At 39.9% G+C, this 25263-nt stretch overlaps 1 protein-coding gene and 1 long non-coding RNA gene across 6 annotated transcripts in view; one reads left to right on the forward strand and one right to left on the reverse strand.

Moving 5' to 3' along the window:
* Window positions 1–25263, reverse strand: part of ACYP2 (acylphosphatase 2) — a 161834-nt gene that overhangs the window by 76051 nt on the left and 60520 nt on the right. For 2 of the 5 annotated variants that reach the window (XR_006280307.1, XM_043511906.1), the window contains one exon: window positions 10726–10786. The exons of 2 other annotated variants lie outside the window; for them this stretch is intronic. Coding sequence is in view for 1 of the 3 variants with exons in the window: in XM_043511906.1 (XP_043367841.1) it covers window positions 10726–10786 (61 nt within the window). In the remaining 2 variants the exon portion in view is untranslated. Of the gene's footprint in view, window positions 1–10725; window positions 10787–22134; window positions 25042–25263 lie in introns of those variants that run through there. One more of the 5 variants, XR_005292296.2, reaches the window with a different exon arrangement.
* LOC122459544 lies at window positions 1623–23135 on the forward strand. Its single transcript, XR_006280308.1, has 3 exons — window positions 1623–1730; window positions 5579–5694; window positions 23057–23135. It is a non-coding gene; the product is annotated as an uncharacterized LOC122459544 (long non-coding RNA).

Genomic DNA, 25263 nt, shown 5'->3' on the forward strand with positions numbered 1-25263 from the left:
GCTGGGCTGGGGAGGACGGGACTTCCTCTTCCCCTGCACGGCATCTGGGACTGTGTCAGACCCACCCCCAGGTACCTCCCCCGCTGTAGGAAGCTCTGCAAACTGACTCTCCCCACTGCGCTTTCTGCACCCATCACTCTGCAGCTGCAGTGGGAGGGATCACTGTACGGGTAGATGCTCCCCCATCCACCCAACCCCCGTGCATCCGGACCCTCTCATAACTAGACCCTCCCACTGAGCCTCACCCCCCCGCATCCAGAACTGCCCCGATAAACCCCACTGCCCCTGCACCACCCCAACGAGCCACCCACACTCCCACCCTACCGAGCCCCTATCAGCTGTACCTGGATCCCTACCCTACTGAGCCCCACTCCCCCAGCATCTGAACCCCACCTCCACTGAGCTCCCCAAACCCAGACCCCATGCCGAGTTCTATCCCCCCCCCACTGAGACACCCCCTCACTGAGCCCCTGAAGAGTCCCATTACCATTGAACCCAGAACACCCCAACAAGCCCCTGTGCATCCAGATCCCCCACTGAGTCACCCACACCCAGATTGTCCCACACAGAACCCTCTCAACCTACACCTAGGTCCCCCTACACTAAGCCCCTTCCCACTTGGATCCTGCCTTGCTGAGCCTGCCTGCCCACACCTGGTGCAACTGGCATGGAGGGGCAGGTCCCTGGGGTGTTTCTGGGGCAGGCCCGGTCTTTGCTCTGTGTCAAGGTTGGGTGCAGCCTCACTGCTGAATCTATGTCCTAAGGGGGAGGGAGCTGCACAGTGATCTCCCACCTCTGTACAGCCAGTGGCCTGTGCTCCCAAATACCATGCTGGAGCCTCCACATTTATTTGACAAATAAAATTTACAGAATTTTGCAGAATTTTAAAATACTTTGTGCAGAATTTTTAATTTTTTTGGTGCAGAATGCCCTCAGGAGTATTAAATGTATGCATTTTAAACCCAGGTAAGAGCCCCAGATTACCTTGGCAGGCATATCTCTTGGCTCTCTTTAAATATGTGGCAGGAGCAACACATTGTTATTGGTCCTATAACTAAGGGTGTTAAAATTGAAACATTATTCCATAAACGTGAACCATGGTACACAGTGCCCTCCCCCCCCCCCCCCCCGATAGCTGGAAATAGATGGTAGACAGCCCTGTCATTTTGGAATCCTGCATTTAGATGTGACCTTGAAAGTGGTTCCAAAAGCCACTGATATTTAGTGTTGATTCACTCTGAGAGAAAGGGAATGGTTGAGAGAGAGGGTAAGGGGTACTGACTACTATGATTTAAATGACCAGCATTAACCTGAACTTGGAAAGGACTGTGTGTTCCACCCCCAGGCTAGGCTCTGTCACCTCTATTCGTGTTTATTTCACTGTTCCTAAGTTTCACTTGAGAATATGCCTAAACTAATCTTGTGACCTGCTGAACATGACTATTCTGGATTGCATTTTAGGAGCTGCAGATGAGAGAACTTATTACCACCTAAAGGCAGCTGTTTAAAATTAACACTTGCTTCCTATCAGATATGGCTAAACTATTTTATTGACATCAGTGCATTACTGAAAGCACTATAAATTCTCTGTCCTTCCTGACTCTGTCCTTTGAGCCTATTCCTGGGGCCAATAACAACTGGCTGCCTATCAGGGGAAACTGCTGCTGCAAACAAATAATACTCTGTGCAACTGCTTGCAGCATTTGAAACACTGGCTTACATTAATCACAGTGAGTTGGTATTTCTTGTCTTCTGTGTTCTGAGAATTCTGTTTCATTTTTTTTAATTGGGTCAGATGATCAATCACACAGAATGACCATGAAGAATGGGAAAGTTTGTCCTAGGTACAATATCCCACACCACACATCTCACCATTCCTATGGCACTGGGTTTGAACAGCAAGTATGAACGGATTAAGGCAAATACCTTTAGTTTCTATTTACACAGTTTTACAATAGTTCATGAAAACAAATGCCCTGATCCTGCAATGGGTATTGGCATGGATGGGGTCCTTATGCCTGTGCAGAATCTCACTAAAGTCAACTCGATTTTACACTGGTGTAAGGATCCACCCATGCAGATCCCATTGCAGGATTAGGTTCACAGAATGCAGTATCCATATTAGCCAGGAAACAATATTTAAACCATTGTAGAAAGATCTGTTTTTAAACCCTGCTGTAGCACTGCCCCTCTTCCACGGTTTTCTGCAGGGAGTAGATGCTCTCCATGGAGTGCTTCCCTTGGGACCAGATACATTTCCATGCAGGACTTCACTCTAAAATCACTAATTCCTCCACACCTTCTACCCTGTATGGAACGGGGGTTTACAAGCATGGAGAAGCAGAGGAGGACAACCAATAGCAGCATGATTACCATAGGAGGCGTATGCTCTGCTTCATGATGTCAAGCTGGGTCCAGCAGGCATGGTATTCATCCCTGACAGCTAGAACATTTTTAAGTGATAGATAATGTGTAACTTTATTTACATATACCACAGCATACCCCCAAAGGAAGAGGCAAAGCCTGTGATTCAGCTTTTCAAAACTTGTATGATTCATCATTTAGGGCCTGATCCTTCTCTTGGGGTCTACTTGACTGGGGCCAATAGCTAAACTCCATCTGCAAATGCACTTGAATATTATTTTAACAGACTTTTCATTAACATAAACATGATGAAAAGCTGCCCCTAAATGCAGTCACAAGGATAATTGATAGAATATTAGGCATCATTCAAAATGCCAGGAAAGGATGAGAGTTTTGTTTTTTCAAATGTTGGTAACTTATATAGGGGTTTCCAATGGTGAGAAATCTGCTGTACAGACAACTGCATGGCAGAGATAAATCCTGACTGCTGTTTGGGTTCTGCTGAGCTGACCCTTACAAGTACTCACTGAAATGATTAATTGCTCATATGTGCCATTGTAAACTGCTGTGGTTCAGAATTTGCTCTCTATACTGTCCACATCACTATCAGACAAATGAAATTCTCTATGCTATTATCAGATTTGTTATTATGAATTGTTAGGGTTTGATAACAAGGAAAATGAAAAATTTGCCATCTGGTATACATAAAAAATAACTCTTTTATACAGTTCATAACTGAATTATATCTGTTACTTACTATACATGTAAGACCATTAAAAAGGCATTCAGTTTCTTCAGGATAGATATTCAAATACAGATAAATGCTTATATTTTCTAATATAATTGAGGACAGGTGCAAAGAAAGGAAGGATGATCCTGTGTTTAAGGAACTTGACTGGGATTCAGGCAATATGGATTGAATTCACATGCATGCAACAGACTTGCTATGTGACCTTGACCAACTAATTTCATCTCTCCGTGCTTCAGTTCCCCCTCTATAAAATGAGACTTTTACCTCCCACTCCTTGTCTGTCTTGTCTATTTAGATTATAATCTCTTTGAGGCAGGGGCTGTCTCTTATGAATTCGTACAGTGCCTAGCACTATGATACCCTCATTTAGGTTGGGCATTTAAGCACTAAATGCAATACAAATTAATAAGACATATCACGAGGACTATGAGAAACCAATAGTGTTAGGGCATTCTGGTATATTTGAACTAGAGCACACTCTTATGTCTATTTCCCCCATTTTCACATGAAAATAGTATTTTTCTAAACAGTTTTCTTACTTGTACCAAATGTACCAAAACACCAAACTTATCATGACTCAAAGTAACCCAGACAATACACTGATAATATAATAATGCAAAGATAATTGAATTTGATACAGATAAATGTACTTCTGAAAGCTTCAGATGAGTAAACATGTTGTCACATCCTATAACTTAAATCAATATATTTTTAATAGTAGTAATAATATTTAGGATTTCTAGAGATTTTTTTTAATCTTCCAAGTGTTTTACCAACATTAGCTAACTAATCCTCACAACCCTATGACATAGCTAAGGAAGGAGTTGTGGTTTAGTGATTAGAGCATGGGATTGGAAGTCAGGAGTTTCTTGTTCTATTCCTAATTCTGCCACAAATCTGCTGTGTGATGCTAACAATTCAAATAATGAACCTCTCTGTGTCTCAGTTTCTCCATCTAGAAAATGGGAATAACACATATTTAGCTACTTCACAGGGTCGTTATGAGCTTTAATTAATGTTTGTAATACGGATTTAAATATCAGATATTTACAAAAATATTCCTTAGCATTCTGTTTCAAAGAAAATATAAATATACAAAATATTTCTGTGGTTCTAAGAATCAAACCGAGCACCATTAAAATTTTAAATAAAAAAAACCAAACATAAATTATATTTGTGCTCTAATAAGTACAGTAAATAAATAGAGTCAAAAATACTCTTTCTGTGTTTACAGATGTGGGCCTGGACATTGATCTTTGCACCTGAGCCTGTTGAGAGCCCCACTGGAGTTATATGCCTGGCTAAGAGATCACATGCATGGGTCAGCAAGCAGAACCTGGATCATAAAATATAATTCATCATGTTCTTATTAATGATTTTCCATTAATACTGCTAGTTTATTTAAGGAAAGTTTGGATACAGCATTTGAATTCTGAAATTATTGGAAAACAGCCCTATCCTGGAAACTCCCACCCACAGAAGAAGGGTTTGCAAGTTTCCAGATTAGATTCCAGTCAGTAATAGTTTAAACCAGCAGTCAGCATACAGCAGAGGAGCTATCCTTATAGGGTCACTCACTTGATATAGATACAAGAGCCACTTATACCAGTTAATCAAATTCCTCTAAAGGAATTTGAAAAAAACAATTTTATCACTCAGCTTACTCAGAAAGGCATCTCTCTCCTACACTCTTTGAGCAGGGACTTAGATTTAAGCCACACTGTGTTTTTAGTAATAATTTTTAATTTTGTGCTATCATTTTTCCCTTTTAAATTCCCTTCCTCTTTCCTCTACTGATTCCTCTAAAGCATTTATTAATTATGTGACCTAAAGGGCAGGAGACACAGACAATTAATTTAATTATTAATCTGCTAGAGACCATTACGTAATGATGGGACTGCACTCTGTTCTTCCACAAATCCAAAACTGCTACATCAGACAGCTTAATCAAGCTAGAAGAACTACAGACTTACAACTGTACTTCAACCTCTGTTTCCATCATGTCTCTAGCTATTAAATCCTTCAGAAAAACCATATGGAAGGCAAGTGAACTTTACAAAAATAAAGGAAAATATTTCAAGAGGCTATTGACAAGGTGGAATTTGAGTCTTTTTTATATTCCCTTGTTCATTTGAGTCTCTGTCTTTATAACCAGCCAAGTGAATCTGTGTTTATTATTTAGTAGGAATATGTATTATTCTTTTAAAATATACATTTTTCTAGCTTAAAGGGAAGGATCCAGACTTCTACTCTGTGACACTCTGCTAATGATCACAAAGGCACTTTAAGCAAGGAAAATGTGCTGGAGTAGTAGGTAGACTAATGTATAAGTGAATTAGAGTCTCTACTTTAGAGGACCTTGATTCATGACCTGGCACTCTTAGCATGCTAACTACTTTGCTCTTAATATTGAGCAGTGAGTTTCCTCATTTCATTCATGCCAATATTCAGTATTTTTCCTAGGTGAGAGGGAGAAACAGTTCATTAAAGCTACTGGAAACAACTACTGAAATAATAATGACTGAGTTAGCAGAATTCATCACTAGGACTACTGCATTTGATCAGCTTTGCTCCCACTAGTAGGTCTCAGACAACATGTTGTGAGGATTACTACTGAGATTTTCTGAGGGCATTGGGATAATATGACAAGTCATAGTATAAGAGAGAGATCTGGAAAAGCACACAAATATAATGCAGTTTGTTGCACAGGCTCACTGGAACCCTATTTGCATACAGATCTTTAAAAAATTGAGCATATCTAGCGTAGACAACGGGTTTTATGATAAACAGACTTTAACACATGAATGCCTGTCTGGGATAAACAATAGGAAACAGTGAGCATGTGTTTTGCTGTCTCTGAAGTTTAACACCATTGCTCAGGAGCAATCCCTCTGGCTGATTAAGGAGTGGCATGGATGGTATGGGTAGGTGACGGAGGAAGTGGGGACGGATGCTGTTGATAAAGCAGCATAAAGAGTTTAATTTCCAGAGAGGAAGTGAATTTGATGACAACCTTCACAGGCCAAGCAGCTGTCAATTTACCCCAAGTTCAGAAAAGTGCTGTCATCCATCACATTCCTTTCAGTAGTGCCTCCTTAAGGCAATCCAGCTTATGCTCTTGCATATTACAGCTGTTTATAAATCCCAGCAAACAACAGTCCTTTCTGTTGGATATGAAAGGAGTATTATGAGCCCCATAAAAATGGAGTTTTCCATCTGGAAGAACTGTATTTCTCTGATGGAGGACAGAATTTAGATAATCAAAGCTTTCTTCAGTTAATATGTATGAAAAGAATGGTGTCCTAATATTAAGAGATTAAGGCACCAGGATTTAGAAAGCACTTCCCTCTGAGAAATGATAACTGGGTGGCAAATGGTTTCAGAGTGGTAGCTGTGTTAGTCTGTATCAGCAAAAAAACCGAGGAGTGCTTGTGGCACCTTAGAGACTAATAAATGTATTTGGGCATAAGCTTTCGTACGCTAAAACCCACTTCATTGGATGCATGCAGTGCAAAATACAGTAGGAAGATATATATATACACAGAGAACATGAAAAAATGGATGTTGCCATACCAACTGTAGCAAGATCAATCAATTAAGGTGGGCTATTACCAACTCTGTCCACTTATCTATTCAAGGGACACCATTATAGGACCTAATCACCATCAGAGGCTCATTCACCTGCACATCTACCAATGTGACATATGCCATCATGTGCCAGCAATGCCCCTCTTCCATGTACATTGGCCAAACTGGACAATCTCTATGCAAAAGAATAAATGGTCACAAATCAGATGTCAAGAATTATAACATTCAAAAACCAGTCAGAGAACACTTCAACCTCCCTGGTCACTCAATTTCAGACCTAAAATTTGCAATTTTCCAACAAAAAAACTTCAAAAACAGACTCCAACGAGAAACTGCAAAATTGGAATTAATTTGCAAACTGGACACCATTAAATTATGCTTGAATAAAGACTGGGAGTGGATGGGTCATTACACAAAGTAAAAACTATTTCCCCATGCTAATTTTTCCCCTACTGTTACTCACACCTTCTTGTCAACTGTTTGAAATGGGCCATCCTGATTATCACTACAAAAGTTTTTTTTCTCCTGCTGATAATAGCCCACCTTAATTGACCACTCTCGTTATAGTGTGTATGGCGACACCCATTTTTTCATGTTCTCTGTATGTGTATATATATCTTTCTACTGTGTTTTCCACTGCATGCATCCAATGAAGTGGGTTTTAGCCCACGAAAGCTTATGCCCAAAAATTTGTTAGTCTCTAAGGTGCCACAATACTCCTCGTTTTTTTTGTGGGTGGTAAATGGTAATCAGGAATGAATCCTAGTAATATGTCACAAGATTCAGTATTAAGGGTCCATCTCTGTGAAGGACCCTTAACTCCCAATGGTTCAGCTCAGTACCTTGCAGGATTGGGCCCAAACTGAAGAGAATTGAGAAATATGTTAAAGAGAGAAGGAGAAACTTTCACACAAATTTAACTTTTGTATTTAAAAAAAAAAGATGTACACAACTAAACATTACATGAAAATGCTTTCTTTCAATGAAAACAATTGTTAAGATTTAGAAACATAGAAATTGCCATATCAGCTAAGAATAGAGTTTCCTCTAGTCCAGTATCCTCTCTCCGGCAGTGGCCAGGCCTTGATACTAGAGAAAATCACCATAGACCAACCATAGATGTTTCTTCCTAACACCAGACAGATAGTGGTTTGCTTATGACCTAAAGCATAAATAGTTGTAATTCTTGTACATTTTTATCCTATCTTATGTAACTGTTATGTTCTTATTATCCACATAAATGTCTAATCCTTGTTTTGAATCCTGTTAGACTCTTGGCTTCAAAAATATCTGGTGGCCCTTATTTCCACGCATTAATTAAACATTGTGTGAAAAAGTATTTCCTTCTATCACTTAATTTGTTGCCTTTCAATCCTATTGACTATTCCCACATTCCTGTATTATGAGAAAGAGTAAACTGAGAACATGTGATTTATTTTCCATGTACCATTCATTATTTTATATACCTCTATCATATCCCTGTTTATTCATTTCCTCTCTAAATTAAACAGTCCTATGTTTTGTTTCTATGTCATGATTAAGATATTCACCTGCAGCACAGTGCTAATGCATGAAAATAAAGTAGAAAGTGAAACCAAGAAAAATAAGTGAAACTGGGTGCCCTGTTTCTATTGGTGAAGTTGAATTAAATATAAAAAGCAAACAAACATCATAAACGTGGAACAGCAAGTAAGATTTTTACCATCCTTCAGGTTTAATATTCTTAAGATGTTATTTTAGCACAGGTAAGAATATATTTTTAAATAATATACATGATTTCCAGCCTGACAGTGTTAACAATGTAGTAATTGTGCACTGGTGATAGGGTGACCAGATGTCCCGATTTTATAGGGACAGTCCCGATTTTTGGGTCTTTTTCTTATATAGGTTCCTATTACCACCCACCACCGTCCCGATTTTTCACACTTGCTGTCTGGTCACCCTAGCTGGTGAAAAAAGGTAAAGGATTCAGATTCCTTGGTCTATTCTGCTCCCTTTGTTTCACTTGGATGTAGACCAGTATAACTGGCTCCTCTGCCACATTTTTCTCTGCTTTCAAACCCAGTTAGGAACTGTATCAGGGACAGACAGAGACCATGGCAGGAATGTGCTGTGCTCTAGCAATTCCTAGCTGACAGACAGTCCCTTGGAAACTATTATCAGCTGATGGAGGTTTAGAGCAGGTCCACAGGGCCCAATCCAAAGCCTGTTGGAAACAACAAGTGTCTTTCCAGTGACTTCAGTGGGCTTTGGATTAGACTCAGAGTGCTTTAATTAAAGATAGCTCTTTAGCAGAGAGGAGTTGCAGATATTGGTCCCTGTCTTCATTAAATCCTTGCTGTGAAATGAGATTTCTTTGAGTGAACTGGGGTTTTATTTGTTTGCTTGCTTGTTTTTTAAGAGGTTTTGGGAGGGTGACATTTCCAATATGTCTATGGAAACATATTTCCAGAGGAGTAAAAATCCATAAAGTTGTATGGATTTAAAGTTGTAAAGTTAAAAGGCAAATCTTTCAATAAATATGGGATTGACTATAGGAGTTTGATTCTCATGCTGCTTACCTTGACCAGCACATGTAGGCAATCGTTGACTTTTTTGCTTTTTAAATGAAAATTAAATATTGACTACTTAGATATTTTTAACATACTGTAACTCTTTGGAATGGAAACATACTTTATCACTTTATAGTCACATTGTTTAAAAAGCATCCTATGATTTGGCAACATACAATAAATTCTATACAAAATATATAACAAAAACCAGCTCTGTGATCCTGGAAAAGATGCCACTAATATAATTTAAAAAAACAAAGCTTGTTTTTGGAGGCAAATTCTCTCAAATTAAGAACAATGATTTTCACTCAGGTAAAAATATCTACAAACTAAGAATCATTGTACCATATGCTACTCTTCATGAGTGGGTAATGCCAACCAGCAATCCAATAAACATTCTTAAGAGCAGATGAAATATGTTACATCTTGCAGCTATTAGAAAACTACAGATCTCTGTAGAAATCATGAAAGAAATGTTTATCATTTTCTTATATTTCTCCATAAGTATTAATCAATCAAAAGGCTATGTGTATAAAAGGTTAAGGAATCCCATGCTATTCTTCTGGCAAATAATAATGCCCTTGACTTTGTGATTTTGCCTGACTTCTTTACACTAGAAAATACATTTTTACATTTTTAAATATCAAGCTTTATTTATTTTTTAAAAGTAAATGTTGTGGAATATACTGTTCTGAATTATATTTGTTTTATCCTTTAAGCCTTACAAATAATCTTTATCAGCAGGCTTTCCTATGACAACACAGCTGCCAAGACTTTAAAGATTCCAGTTTGTTGTCTGCAACAAAAAGCTGTTTGGAGTCACACACTTTTTTTTTTGGCTCCCTCCCACTCTTCTAGACAAATCTTCTAGTCTCATGAGAAATCCACTTCTCAATATAACCAAAATATGGAAACTTATAAGCCTTGTGGACTGGCACTTCAGTCTGAACAAAAGCTCCAAACTGAGATAGTCATTTAGTATTTACTTTTTTGCATTTATTGATGCTTTCTCAGACACATAATATAAAATTCTTGCATATGTATCTAAGTCTTGATGGACTGATTCAGAGGATTTTTTCCCCTTTACAATGGATTGTGTGTATTAAAGCATTAATATTTCCATCTCTAGTGTTCCAGGATCACTGAATTTTATGCAACTGCCAGTGAGAATTCTTGATCTGACTGGAGTTATGGGGGAAATATAAAAATAACCAAGTCTGTCCAGAGTCAAATAATCAAAAATCACCCAGTAAAACTGAATGTCTTAGCATTAAACACAGATTGTATCAGAAAAAAATTGACAGTTGTTAGCCCTAGGAGGTGCTGTAACTCTACCACAGAGAAGGGATATAATGCCCCCCTCTGCTGGAGTTAATGCCTCAGATCTGTAAAAAGTCTAAGAGTTAAATGACTAAATACATCACTACAAAGAGGAACAAATACAACAAGGTCTTATGTTAAGTGATATACCTTCCTCCCTCTCGCTCTTTGTCTGTATGTTGCGTATTTAAATTGTAAGATCTCTGTATTTCTATAAAGACAAATGCATATCTATGTCACTATATCCATAATAATTATAGTAACAACTTTGAATGATAGGAGTTTCCACCTGGTCTCATACAAGATGCATGGACTCCAGTATCAGTTATACCAATTTAACCTTAACTCTGAATTTCCTGGGTTCATAATGCTTGCTTTTGGAATAATGATAACATTATTGTGATTTTTCCCCTTAAACTCAACTTTAACTCCAACTTAATATTGTTTTTCTGCTGGGAATTTAAAAATAAGCTAAGGATTATCTCCTCTAATCCTTTAGAATTCAGAAGTGGTCATCAGAGACTTGTTCCCTCTCTATTTAATGACTGGTCCTCAGAAATATAAAACAACAGATACCAAGAAAGGGGACACAAACACACAAAAAAAATCAGGTTTATTATTCATGAGCTATGGGTAATAAACATGGGAGGATTATAAAACAAGAGCAGAACACAGTCAAACAATAACATAATATAGTATACACAAGAGCGTACAACCTAACAACTTAAAGTTTGCAGTACTACTTAGTATCAGAGGGGTAGCCATGTTAGTCCGGATCTGTAAAAGCGGCAAAGAATCCTGTGGCACCGTATAGACTAACAGATGTATTGGAGCATAAGCTTTTGTGGGTGAATACCCACTTGCATCTGACGAAGTGGGTATTCACCCACAAAAGCTTATGCTCCAATATGTCTGTTAGTCTATAAGATGCCACAGGACTCTTTGCCGCTTTTACAGTACTACTTAGGTACACCTACATCTAAATAGACATGTTACCATCAAATTCTCATCTGGACATGGTTGCATCAGGAAACTGACACTGGTTTTCTCTCTAGCACGTTGGAGTATTTGCTAATTCTCATCTCTTATGCCCTTCAGAGACAAGGATTGGCTAGAAACTCCAACCTGAATGTGGGATTCCTTGTTTGCTTTCTTTTCTGTATCATCAAAAAGAAAAGGAGTACTTGTGGCACCTTAGAGACCAGCAAATTTATTAGAGCATAAGCTTTCGTGAGCTACAGCTCACTTCATGTATCACTGTCAATGAGTCAGAGACCCCAAACTCTCCTTCTGATGTGTCTTCCAGGCTGAACTCCAAATAGTGAATTAGCATCGCTACCACAATCTTCCTATGTTTCCAACTCTATACTAACTTCTAGCAATTATGGTAAAATCAAAGAATCCCTATATCTGCATTTTTGGGGAGAAACCCTACAGACTTCAGAAAGAAAACATTAAGCTTATACCAGAAAAGCAACATGGAAAGTACCATAGGTATATTTCTGAAACACTGTAAGAGCAGCACAACTTAATTGCTTTTTATTGTTATGTTTTTTAAACTTTGCAAATTGATACATGCAGGCTGTGGACAGGGTTTCCATATATTTGGTTCTGATATATATAGTGAGTGCTTATCCTTATTCATTCCTATGTCTCGATCAACGTAACAGGTTTCTCAGCAAGTAACTCTGTGATCTAGACAACTAACTAATGCACATTTGATCAGACAAACATATTTAGAATGTTCACATTAATAAAAGCTACTTGTTTTATGTGGTACTTTAGATGCCCATGCAGCTTCGTCAAAGATAGGTTCTATAGCGTGTCCCAAGGAGGCAACATACAGTTCTCAGTACTCTTTTTCCAAAGGTAGAACTAACCTAAGTACTGTCAGAATCCAACTATTGTGGTAGAAATTTGATTAAGAATCACTCCTTTATAAACAACATTTTAAACTGAACTGTTGCTCACTATTACTTATGCAAAGGGTGTATTTGTTGCACAAAATATTTCAGAGACAATCTTTGTCCTGCAAGCAGCAGCAGTAAGGGCCTTGAACTGGTCTACATCCTACTGTATGAGCGCTAACAAAACATCTTCAAACTGGTTCTGGAATGTTTTGAAAACATCACTCAGAAGAATTACATTGGGTCACAGCAATGTATCAACTGTAAAGAAGATTTTTCAGAGGCACAAATGGCTTTCAGTGGAAGTTAGGAGCCTGACTGACATTTGTGCCTTGTAAATCTGCCACTTGAAAGTTCAGCAAAAGCTTTATATAAATATATTATATAAATAAATTCTCAAAACTGAAGGGAGTTCTCAACTTTAAACTAGTTAATGGGGTTTAGAGATTTATTAACTGTTGACATTAATATCTTAAGATGTTCAGTGTGGGTTAAAGAAAAAACATTTACCCCTTCTAATTAGCTAAAAAATTTTCTAAATCCAGTTTCCAGATGAACAGATGCATTATCTATTGTTTACAGAACAGTCTGATTCAGCCTTATAGTACAAATTGCTTTTAACTCTGAAATAGAAATGGGGTGGTCTAAATGTTATTTGTTCAGCTGGTGACTACTACTAAAAAATAATAGTTCACAATTCTACAACATTTTTCAGCTGAGGACCACTTTACAAAATTAATTAATTAACTCTTGCAACATCCCTATAAGGTAAGCATTATCTCCATTTTAACTGGGGAAACTGAAGCACAATGGCTAAATGACTTGCCCAAGACCACAGAACCAAAGTCTTGCAGAGCTTGGAACAGAACCCAGATTTAGACTGTTTGTTGTAAAATGCTTTGTGATCCTCAGCTGAAAAATGCTGGTCCTTATGTGGGGTGTGGAAGCAGAATTGGATTAAGATTTATTGGTGCCCTGGACACAAAGAACATTTGGGCCCTCCACACCCTGGGATCCCAGGGGGGCCAGAACCACAGAAGGCCAGAGAGGGTCTGGCCACTTTTTAACATGGGCACAGTAGCCTTGGAAAGCTGCAGAACAGCAGCGGCATGGGTGTAGTTTGGGTGTTGGGTGGCATTGCACCTCCAACTGCAAGCCTCGAGCCAAAGGAGACAGGAGGAACAGTGCCTCACATGGTGCTGCCTTGGGGACAAAGCCCAGCCAGCTGTGGGGGCAGCCTGGCAACAGTGAGACCCAGCAGGGCAGCCTGGTAGCAGGAGCCGGACATAGGCACTGAGCGAGCCCACATAGAATGAAGTAGCCCCTGAGGCAGGCCAGTAAACAGCAGGAGCTATGCCTGAGGAGCCCTTCCTTCTTTGCTCCTCGCTGCCTGTAACCTTCCTGGGGCTCCCCAATTCCTCCCAGGCTGGGGCAGGACCTCCTCTCCCTGCAGAACGTTTCTGCGGGCCCCAGGGAGAGGACAGGAGGCCGAACCAGAGCTTTCGCCCCTAGGGCCCACTGGTAGTGGCATGCACTGGGGGATGGGGACATGGGCTGGGAGCTGCCCTTGGGCACCCTAACCTCCACCCAGGGCAGATGGAGGGTCTGGGGTTCCTCACAGCAGCCCAGTCTCCCTGGACAGCTCTTACCACTGCCTGGATCTGGCTTTTGGCATGGCCAGGGGGCAGGGCCCCAGGAGAAAGAGGAGGAGCATGGCCACAGTTCTGGTGCCGGTGGACTCTCCACTGCTAACCAGGTTCCAGCACTCATGTGGGGGCCCCCAAATTTCCTGCGTGAAAGGGGTGTGTGGGCCAAAATGAAGAGCGCTTAAAGACCATATATTCAACCTCCACCTTCCTTTTCCTTCAAAAACATTACTTCCTTCATCCCATATAATTTCTAAGTTATTCTGGAACAAGATCTATTGTATGCTAGTGTAGAATGTTGACTCCTTATCAAGCCAGATAAAGTTGAAATGTAGTATGAAATAATAGTTCAGTGCACTACAAGCTGGTAAATAAACTATCATGACATTATGGAAAATGTGTGTATAGGAAATATTCATTACCCCATAAAAACTAGATGAGTTTTCAGTATCAATGGTAAATACAATGAACACTTTCCCTATACTTCATGTGATAAACAGCAGGCATTAATATGGAATTATTTTAACTGAAAACCAAGTATAACTTGCAACTTCTCTTTCATGTCTGTATGCTTCTGCACTCAACTACAGATTGTCTCTTATTTTCATCTCAGTCCATCCCTTTCTGACTTGGATATAAAATACAGCAGAAAGATGCTCACTTGTTTGCAGGTTCATGGGGTATAGTAAACACCAAACGTTCAATAAATCATTTGTGGTGTATTTTTCCAATTTTTTAAAGTATAAGTTTGATAAACGATACACACACCTGTAAACTCTAAGGCTATTTTAAGACAATTGCATATAGTTTTGCAAAATTGTAAGATTGCTTCTCACAATCTGCCTGAAAATGTCCTTTAAAAGTACTTATACAAGACGATATAATCTTTTCCTTGCCAAATGCTCTTTGCTACATTTGACACTATAGATCATCCTTTCCTTTTTGACATGTTATCCTCACTGAGCTTATAAGATATCTCCTCTCCCGATTCGCCTGTCTCTCCAACCATTCCTTTAACGTCTCTTTTTGTGGCACCTCCTCCTCCTCCTCCATCTATCACCGCCACTCCCCCTTTTTCTATCATCTCTGTTGATGCCATTGATGTCTTCCTTGCCATTCAAGCTCACAGTTGGGAAATTATTTTTACTCCTTCCCTCTCCTTTGCCCACACAGCCAGGCTATTTCCAGACGCTGATTCTCTTCCTCAACATCTTCAAAATCTACCCTTTACTTTCCATCCTCAGAACCAAATCTATCATTCAGTTCCTTTCTATATCACATCTTGACTATTGAAATATCCTCCTTTCTGACCTCCTAGACAAACACATTTGCCCCCCTCTTCAGTCCACATAAATTATAGCCACTAAAGTCTTCCTTGAATGTTGCTTTGATTGTATCACTCACTCCCCGTTTTGAACCCAGTAGTTTCCCATCCATTATCACATTACCCTATTTATCCTCCCTGGTCAAGCTCAAATTGCTTTGTCTCCCCTCCCGCCCCCCCAACCCCTCTTTCTCCCTCTGTTCTATTTACATTCCCACCCTCATTCACTCATTTGTCAGTTTCTCAACAATCACCTCTGAGCCTTCATCCATGTGATCCCCTATGTAAAATACAACCTTCCTATACTCATTTCAGCCCCTCCCCTGTCCACACAAATTCCATTTAAAGTCTCATTTCTGCCTTCAGGCCTATAGCAAACTTAACTGATGTGTATAAAATACCTTAGTACTGGTCCTCTTCCCATAATCTGTCTATCTGTTCTTAGACTGAGCTCAAGATAAAAATAGCCCTTCTAAAACTAAGAAAAAATGTCTAAATGCCTCAAAATATAGATTGGAATTTCCATTCACTTCATTTTACACCTCCAACTAAAACAAATGAGGAATATGAGTCTGAATTAATCCCGGAGATGTTGCCTTATTTAGGAAAATTAATATTACGTAAATTTGGAGATTAGATTTAAACTATTTACTCAATATTTTGCACACTGTGATGGAACTCATTCACGGCTTAAGTACGGCACTTCATAAAAACGATAACCAATGGCTTTCAGCAAACATTCAGATCTATTTCAGGTATTACTTCTTAGGAACATGTCAATTCCTTTAACCTACTTTAACAAGGCGTCACAGAATTTATTAAAAATTAAGTTTAGCCATCCACATATGCTAATCTTTACTCCTTTTTTGTAAATGAATAATTGCAAATGAGAAATGTTAGAATTCAAACTTGAAAAAATCCACATAGAAAAAGAATAACTATTCTGTCACTGTAAGTTGCTATGGCAACAACTACAATGTCTATAAAGACTTTAGCTTCATTTTAGGAATAAAGGAGAAGGATCATAAGATTATGTAAGGAAAAATATTGTGTTTATACAGTTCTCTTTTGTGCAAAGGGAACAATACATGTTTTTATTTCATTTTTTAAAATAACGTATTTTGGACTGGTAGGAAATCCTCAATCTATTTTAAAACTGCATAACATTGTGTCTCAGTTACGCACTGCTATAGGTCTAAATTGGCTTTGAAAGTGACCTTACTATTCTTTATTCACAGGCTCAATGACAGGTGAAAACTCTGTGAAATGAAACTTTTCGTGACGAAGGGTAATGGTATGCTGTCCATGTGGACATGTAATAACATGGGGGAACAGGACTATAAAATACAGTGGGGGGGAAAAGCCCCTAACTAACAGAAGGGATTCTATAGAATAGTCTAAAAATAGGCTTATAATATTTCAAATGAAGTATGAACAGTTGAAAAGTACAAATATCTACAAAACAAAAAAGGTCCACCTAGAGTTTAAAAAGTAGGCGTTATTAAATAAAAGAACCAACGTACAATTAGCAGGGTCTTACGTACAAGACTTGTATAAAACTGCCAGTGCACCTATAACTACAATAAATGCTAGTGTTAAACAAAGATGCCTTTTATATCATACAAAATGCTGTTATCTAATAATAAACATAAATAAAAATATTTATTTTCAAGGATACTTTGCACAAATATTTAACCCAGTGATATAACTTTTTGGTATATTACCTTCTAGAAATGGTTCATAAGGTTTTCCACGTAAATTAAAATATATTTTTAAAATACATACATTTTTAAAGACTACCCTGAAAATATAGAAATTACTTAATCTTTTTCTTCTGAGAATTTTTTAAAATTTAATTCTCAGAAAATAAATGCAGATGATCAAACTACAATAATGCGTGAAGGGCAAAATCCTGCCCTCATTCACACCCTGCTAATCCCACAGATTTCAGCGAAGATATGCAGGGCAAAATCCTGGGAATTTCACCACTGATTTTAATAAGGCCAGGATTTCACCCACATGGTGTAAAAGAGGGAGAATTTAGCCCTAAAGCCCTAATCCTGCTAAGATTTGCACACATATTAAACTTTAAGCAAATGAATAGTCCAACTGAATACCCTGAGTCTTCTCACCTGTTTAAAATTAAGCACATGCACAATGGGGACCTGAAAAAACAGTTGTTTATTTTCACTTAGTTCTATTAAATGACCTGATCCTGCAAGCAGTTACACCCATAAGAAGTGCTACTGTGCAGGAGCAACCATTTGTCACATTGGTCTCAAAGTCTGTTTCTTTATATGAACTTTCCTGTTCTGTATGTTATCATTTTAAAATTTAATAAGAAATTAGGGAAAAAATTAAAGAGAAACTCCTTTACACTGGTACTGCAAAGACTTTTTTCATAACTAATTTTAATGGACTTTCCATATCTGCATCATACAAATGGCAAAAAATGCCATGGAGAAAATCCTGACTCAGTGGGAGAATTTAAATTTTAAATGTATAAAAATAAATGTCCTAAGCAACCAGAGAGTGTTTTTCAGAAACACAAAAGGTCAGAGATGTCGTCTCCCTCGAACCTCACTGGACCTGTCCTTTCAGTTGGAGCAATGTGTACACATCCAAGAGCAGCGTTTTTGTGTGCTCATTTTAAAAGTAGGAAAACTCAAAAGTCATTCTAGAGACTTTTGGTAACATACCTTTAGGGAAATGGTATTATCTCCATGCCATTAGGAGCAAATCCAGACCTTAATGCACAGCCCAAAAAGCAACGCCAGGCTCTGGGGAGATGTATAAAGAAGGCAGTATCCTCCTCCCAAGCCAGAGTGGCTGAACAGCCAATACCCACAAAGGTGAATACGTGCATCCAAATTGGACTGGATCCCCAGCATCAACAGCTCTCCCCACATTCAGACCCCATCCATTTACACAGTGAAACCTGATTGGGTTGATTACACAGGACTCGTTGAGGTTATAGAAAAAATGGCTGTATTTGTCCCACTTTTGTTGTACACATGGGCGGAGGGTGAACCCCCCGGCCCCATTCCTTCCACCCGAGGCCCCACCCCCTGCCTGCCGGAGCCCCGAGGCCTTCCCCCCAAACCTCCTGTGGCCAGAGGAGCGCTGGCCAGTCGTCCCCAGCTGCGCCGACTAGCCTGATCCCCCACCGTGGGCCACTGGCTTGGCCTGAGCCCAAGCTCCAGGCCACTGGCTGAAGCTGAGCCTCCACCAGCTTCAGGGGAGAGGTGGAGTGAGAGCGTGGCCTCGGGGCAGAGTGTGGGCAGGGTCACAGCCGGGTTAGGGGCAGCTTAGCATCCCATGGCCTTCGATACCCACCGTCCATGGCTGTACAATAAAAAACCCTATGGGAACATTTTATGGTTGCCATATTTTCATTCAGTTAAAAACAAATCTAGATATGCCCTTGTATCTTCTGCCTATCTATCTATAGCTTTAAAGACAAGCACATTTATTGCACATATTAGTAGAAATGTTTCAGAGTAGCAGCCGTGTTAGTCTGTATTCGCAAAAAGAAAAGGAGTACTTGTGGCATCTTAGAGACTAACAAATTTATCTGAGCATAAGCTTTCGTGAGCTACAGCTCACTTCATCAGATGCATCCGATGAAGTGAGCTGTAGCTCACGAAAGCTTATGCTCAAACAAATTTGTTAGTCTCTAAGGTGCCACAAGTACTCCTTTTCTTTTTATTAGTAGACATATCTACTTGGAGCTACCGAAGTTTAGCCTTGAAATTGGACAAAGGTTTCTAACCTTCAGAGAAGTAAAGTTCTGGAACAGCTTTCCAAGTGGGGGCAAAAAACTTAACTGGCTTCAAGACTGAGCTTGATAAGTTTATGGAAGGGATGGTACGATGGGACTGCCTACAATGGCATGTAGCTGATCCGCGACTACTAGCAGCAAATCTCTCCAGTGGCCGGTGATGGGACACTAGATGGGGATGGATCTGAGTTGCTATGGAGAATTCTTTCCCAGGTGTCTCGCTGGGCCCACATGCTCAGGGTCTAACTGAATGCAATATCTGTAGTTGGGAAGGAATCTTCCCCCATGTCAGACTGGCAGAGACCTTGGGGGGTTTTCACCATGCACTGTATCATGGGTCACAGGGTCACTTGTAGGTTTAAACTAGTGTAAATGGCAGATTCTCTGTAACTTTAAGTCTTTAAATCATGATTTGAGGACTTTGGTAACTCAGCCAGAGTAAAGGGTCTATTACAGTAGCTGGTGGGTGAGGTTCTGTGGCCTGCAATGTGCAGATGGTCAGACTAGATGATCATAATAGTCCGTTGTGACCTTAGAGTCTAGGAGTCTAACATGCTTTTTGATCAGTTTCTTTAATAACTTGTTTTTATACCACCAGCAGCACGTGCTTCATTTCCTCAGGACAGTGTGTCTCCATGAATTCCCCTCATGCTTCTTTCTTTAATGCAGTGTTTCTCAGAGGCAGACCAAATAAAGCTATTTTATCCCTTGTACACCTTCACTTTTAAGCAACTTATTGGATAACATTAAATATGAAATGTATTTACACTCATGTTTACAAACACGGACAAGGAACAAAGACATACAAATAAGAAACAGACTCCAATATCCAATAGACATTCAGCCCCTAAATACAAAAGAAAAACTCTCTTCAATACCTACAGATAGGTGTTTTTAGCCACCCAGACCTTCCAGCAATTATTTAGCCCTCAGGCATTCAAACCAGATCTTCTCCAAGTTGCTTTCACCCCACTCAGACTCTGAAAGTTAAGGGATATTCAGATCTCCAACTCTCCTTAGTTTAGAACTTCCTTCCCAACACTATACTGGCTCTGGTCAACATCTAGCTAAACTAACAGTTTATCCTCCTTGTGCACTTCCCTATTCTAGAATCTCAGCATCCAACAGTATACAGGAATTCAACCCCAGGGTTACAATGTCACTGCCTCTGCATAGTCTTAGGACTGCAAATATTTGTTTTGTTACACAAACCATATGTCTATCAAGGTGGAATGAAGAACTGTGCTTTGGCACTAAGTGTCAAGTTCTCAGCTTGCCTGGTTGAACTCCCTCTGTAGAGATAGAGGTGGTTAGGGACTATTTAGAAAAGCTGGACGTGCACAAGTCCATGGGGCCGGACGAATTGCATCCGAGAGTGCTGAAGGAATTGGCGGCTGTGATTGCAGAGCCCTTGGCCATTATCTTTGAAAACTCGTGGCGAACGGGGGAAGTCCCGGATGACTGGAAAAAGGCTAATGTAGTGCCCATCTTTAAAAAAGGGAAGAAGGAGGATCCTGGGAACTACAGGCCGGTCAGCCTCACCTCAGTCCCTGGAAAAATCATGGAGCAGGTCCTCAAAGAATCAATCCTGAAGCACTTAGAGGAGAGGAAAGTGATCAGGAACAGTCAGCATGGATTCACCAAGGGAAGGTCATGCCTGACTAATCTAATCGCCTTTTATGATGAGATTACTGGTTCTGTGGATGAAGGGAAAGCAGTGGATGTATTGTTTCTTGACTTTAGCAAAGCTTTTGACACGGTCTCCCACAGCATTCTTGTCAGCAAGTTAAGGAAGTATGGGCTGGATGAATGCACTATAAGGTGGGTAGAAAGCTGGCTAGATTGTCGGGCTCAACGGGTAGTGATCAATGGCTCCATGTCTAGTTGGCAGCCGGTGTCAAGTGGAGTGCCCCAGGGGTCGGTCCTGGGGCCCGTTTTGTTCAATATCTTCATAAATGATCTGGAGGATGGTGTGGATTGCACTCTCAGCAAATTTGCGGATGATACTAAACTGGGAGGAGTGGTAGATACGCTGGAGGGGAGGGATAGGATACAGAAGGACCTAGACAAATTGGAGGATTGGGCCAAAAGAAATCTAATGAGGTTCAATAAGGATAAGTGCAGGGTCCTGCACTTAGGATGGAAGAATCCAATGCACCGCTACAGACTAGGGACCGAATGGCTCGGCAGCAGTTCTGCGGAAAAGGACCTAGGGGTGACAGTGGACGAGAAGCTGGATATGAGTCAGCAGTGTGCCCTTGTTGCCAAGAAGGCCAATGGCATTTTGGGATGTATAAGTAGGGGCATAGCGAGCAGATCGAGGGACGTGATCGTTCCCCTCTATTCGACACTGGTGAGGCCTCATCTGGAGTACTGTGTCCAGTTTTGGGCCCCACACTACAGGAAGGATGTGGATAAATTGGAAAGAGTACAACGAAGGGCAACGAAAATGATTAGGGGTCTAGAGCACATGACTTATGAGGAGAGGCTGAGGGAGCTGGGATTGTTTAGTCTGCAGAAGAGAAGAATGAGGGGGGATTTGATAGCTGCTTTCAACTACCTGAAAGGGGGTTTCAAAGAGGATGGCTCTAGACTGTTCTCAATGGTAGCAGATGACAGAACGAGGAGTAATGGTCTCAAGTTGCAATGGGGGAGGTTTAGATTGGATATTAGGAAAAACTTTTTCACTAAGAGGGTGGTGAAACACTGGAATGCGTTACCTAGGGAGGTGGTAGAATCTCCTTCCTTAGAGGTTTTTAAGGTCAGGCTTGACAAAGCCCTGGCTGGGATGATTTAACTGGGACTTGGTCCTGCTTTGAGCAGGGGGTTGGACTAGATGACCTTCTGGGGTCCCTTCCAACCCTGATATTCTATGATTCTATGATTCCCTCACCTCTGCCCCTTTTTGCTTTTTTCCCTCTGTTTATCCTCTCACTTGGTCTCTTGTCTGAGCTCTCATCCCATTCTCTTATCTTTTCTCTCATTTCATCTTGCTTTCTCTATCTTCTTTCTCTTCTGCCACATTTTCCTCCTGCCTCCCTCCTCTTCTCATTTCTTTCTGCCTTTTGCTGTCTGACCATTAACCATTTCCTCACCACACTGTGTTCCTACTATTCTCCCTTCCTTTTCTGCTTAGTCTTCATCCACATAAACAGATTTCTCTGAGGTGCCTTCCCTTCATTTTCCTTTCTCTCTGTTATCACAATTCCAGCCTCTGCACTATGGGTTAGGAACATTGCTTATGCTGCTCTCACACTGCAGAATCTACTAGCTTAGTCCCTCTAACTGGTTCTCTTACCTTGCTCATATGCTTCAAAGAAAGCAGAGCACTGAAAGGAAGTGAACTAACACCCCAAAATACAGATTCAGAGATTAGGATTTAGAAGAGATGGATCATAATTTATATAAAAATATTACATAATTTGAATGGATTTGGTAGAAATCTAACTCTTTTATCAAAAAATTGTGTTTCTGATCAGTCTTGCACAATAGCAGTTATACTTTGTTTGATTTATTTTACTCCATTTCCCAAAGCAATGTTACTCAGCATTCTGTCTACTTCCTTCGCAGCACCAAACTGGAATAAAGATTCTAACATTTATGATAACTCCCAAATCTCCTCCTTGTGCCATATGCTGTCATACCTTTCTACTTACTGATGTTTGCATTTAAATTTTTTTCTTAGATGTATTCATCTCTGCTGAACTACAATCAACTTTAACTAAGACTGAGAGAGGACGTGCATAAAGAAAGGCTTATTCTTTTTATGACTAGATCCTCTGGGGGCCTCTAGAGTTCTAAAAAACTTAATCATTTTTTCCAGGTTGGGAGGCTGAGTGGAATATTCAGTGACACAACCTAAATTTCACCAGAGAAAGCTAAAGAGAACTGCAAGATGCTCCATCCCCATAAGGACTGAGCACAAGGCCTGCGGAGCACTCCTATCTCATTCTCCTGAGGAAATCAGAAACCAGAGCTCCTTGTAAAATTTAATAAAGTTTCATCAGTCAATAGCAATTTCCTTCACTTCCTGTCCTAGATCGAATGAATATGAATTCAATGGAAGACAGCATATTGGAGAACAGAGTTCCAAAAATATTAATTTCATATTCAGAGAGGAATCACAAGAAACTCATTCTACTAAGACTCAATAGATGGTACAATCTATTCATTGTAATACACTTGAGTCTCTATGGGAAAGTAGTGAACAGTATAACAAAATAAAATGAGGAAAAAATAAGTCTACTTATATTAGGCAGAATGCAGTACATAGAAGGTCATTATCTATAAAAGTGACTGTAAGTAATTACATTCATCCTCCTGTATTACTGAATGGTGGAATTCAAGATTTTGGGCCTGATCCAAAGGCCACTGAAGTCAATGGGAATATTTTCTTTCACCTCCATGGGCTTTGGATCATGGCCTTAAACTGTATCTAATACAAAAATTATAGGAGTCATAAAAGGCACTTATTTAAAGAGTTAACTCCACTGGATCAATAAGGGTCAATACTGAAGGATAAACATTTGGCTAAAGATTCTTCTTCGAATGATGTTCCTTTGGGTGCTCCACTTCAGGTGATTGTAGAGCAGTGCCCCAGGTTGGACGGAATGGGCTTCGGAGTTGCTTGAGTAAGTGATGATATCACCGTTATACCTAACAGTGCATCCGATCTTGAGCTCTGGTCATTTGCATAGTTTCGTAAATGTGTGTGCAGAGGCCCAGTGGCTGTTCTACATATGTCTATGATCAATATGTTGTTGAGAAAGGCTACTGAAGTTGAAAGGGATTGGGTAGAGTGAGTTCTGACCCCCAGTGGGGGTTTTAGGTTCTTTTGTTGATAGCAGAGGTGAATGCATCCAGAGATCCATTTTGATAGTCTTTGTGTAGAGAAAGTGGAGCCTTTAGAATGTCTGTAGTGGAAATGAAAAGCCTGAGAAAGATGCTAGCACGCGCCTGACGTCAAGAGTGCGTAGTACTGAATCTTGTGTACTCTTGTGTGGTTTGGGGAAGAATGAGGGAGATGGACTGGCTGATTTATGTGGAAAGAAGAGATATTTAAGGTAGGAATTTTGGATGAGGTCTTAGGTGACCTTGTCCTTGAAAATGTTGGTATAGGGTATATATGCCCCTAGCTCACCCACATGACAAGCTGATGTGATAGCCACTAAGAATGCTACCTTTATTGATAGGTGTGTCAGAGAACATCACTAAGGGTTCAAATAGAGGCCCAGTGAGGCAGCATAATACTAGGTTCAAGTCCCAGGATCGTGGGTGCGCATACTTTGGGGTAAATGTTCTTGGTAATCGGGTGTGCAAAATGTTTGGTAATTGGGTGTGCAAATAGCGATGCCCCATCAATCTTGTGGGGGAAGGTGGCAATACCTGTGAGATGTACTATGACTGAATTAATGCAAAGCCCAGATTTTTTCAGTTCCAAGATATAATCCAATATCATGGGCAAAGGAGCAGAAACTGCATTACTTTGTTTGTTTTGGCACCATATGTAGAACCTTTTCCATTTCGGAAGGTAAGCATTGCATGTGGTTGGTCTTCTACTGTTTAGTAATACGTGTTTAACCTGTTCAAAACAGGTTAGTTCATTATGATGGAACCATGAAGGAGCCATGCCTTTACAGGAAGTCCCTCCAGGTTCGGATGGTGAGCCCACTTGAAGAAGTATGCATTTCTTTCTTTTCTTTTCCTTTCTTTTCCAATACTTGTCAAAAACCTTTATTTGTAAAACAAGTAACGTGTAAAGGTCCAGGAGAATGTGACTTTGGGCTGAAAAAAAAAGTGCTGAAAATTCTGGAAAAAAAGCCAACAATGCATTACTTTAATGTTTTCTTTTTACATTAATGTGCAGTTATGATCAGAAAAGGAACTATTTAAAAATGGCTGTTCCTTATTTCACAGATCTCTTTCCCATGCACATTCCAAGTCATATCTGATTACTTTCATGACAAAAACAAGTTTACTACTTTTTATATTTTTAATACAGCAGAGCCAATGCATCTATGTGAGTAAGCT

This window comes from Dermochelys coriacea, chromosome 3, assembly GCF_009764565.3.
Source record: "Dermochelys coriacea isolate rDerCor1 chromosome 3, rDerCor1.pri.v4, whole genome shotgun sequence".
Taxonomy (NCBI): domain Eukaryota; kingdom Metazoa; phylum Chordata; order Testudines; family Dermochelyidae; genus Dermochelys; species Dermochelys coriacea.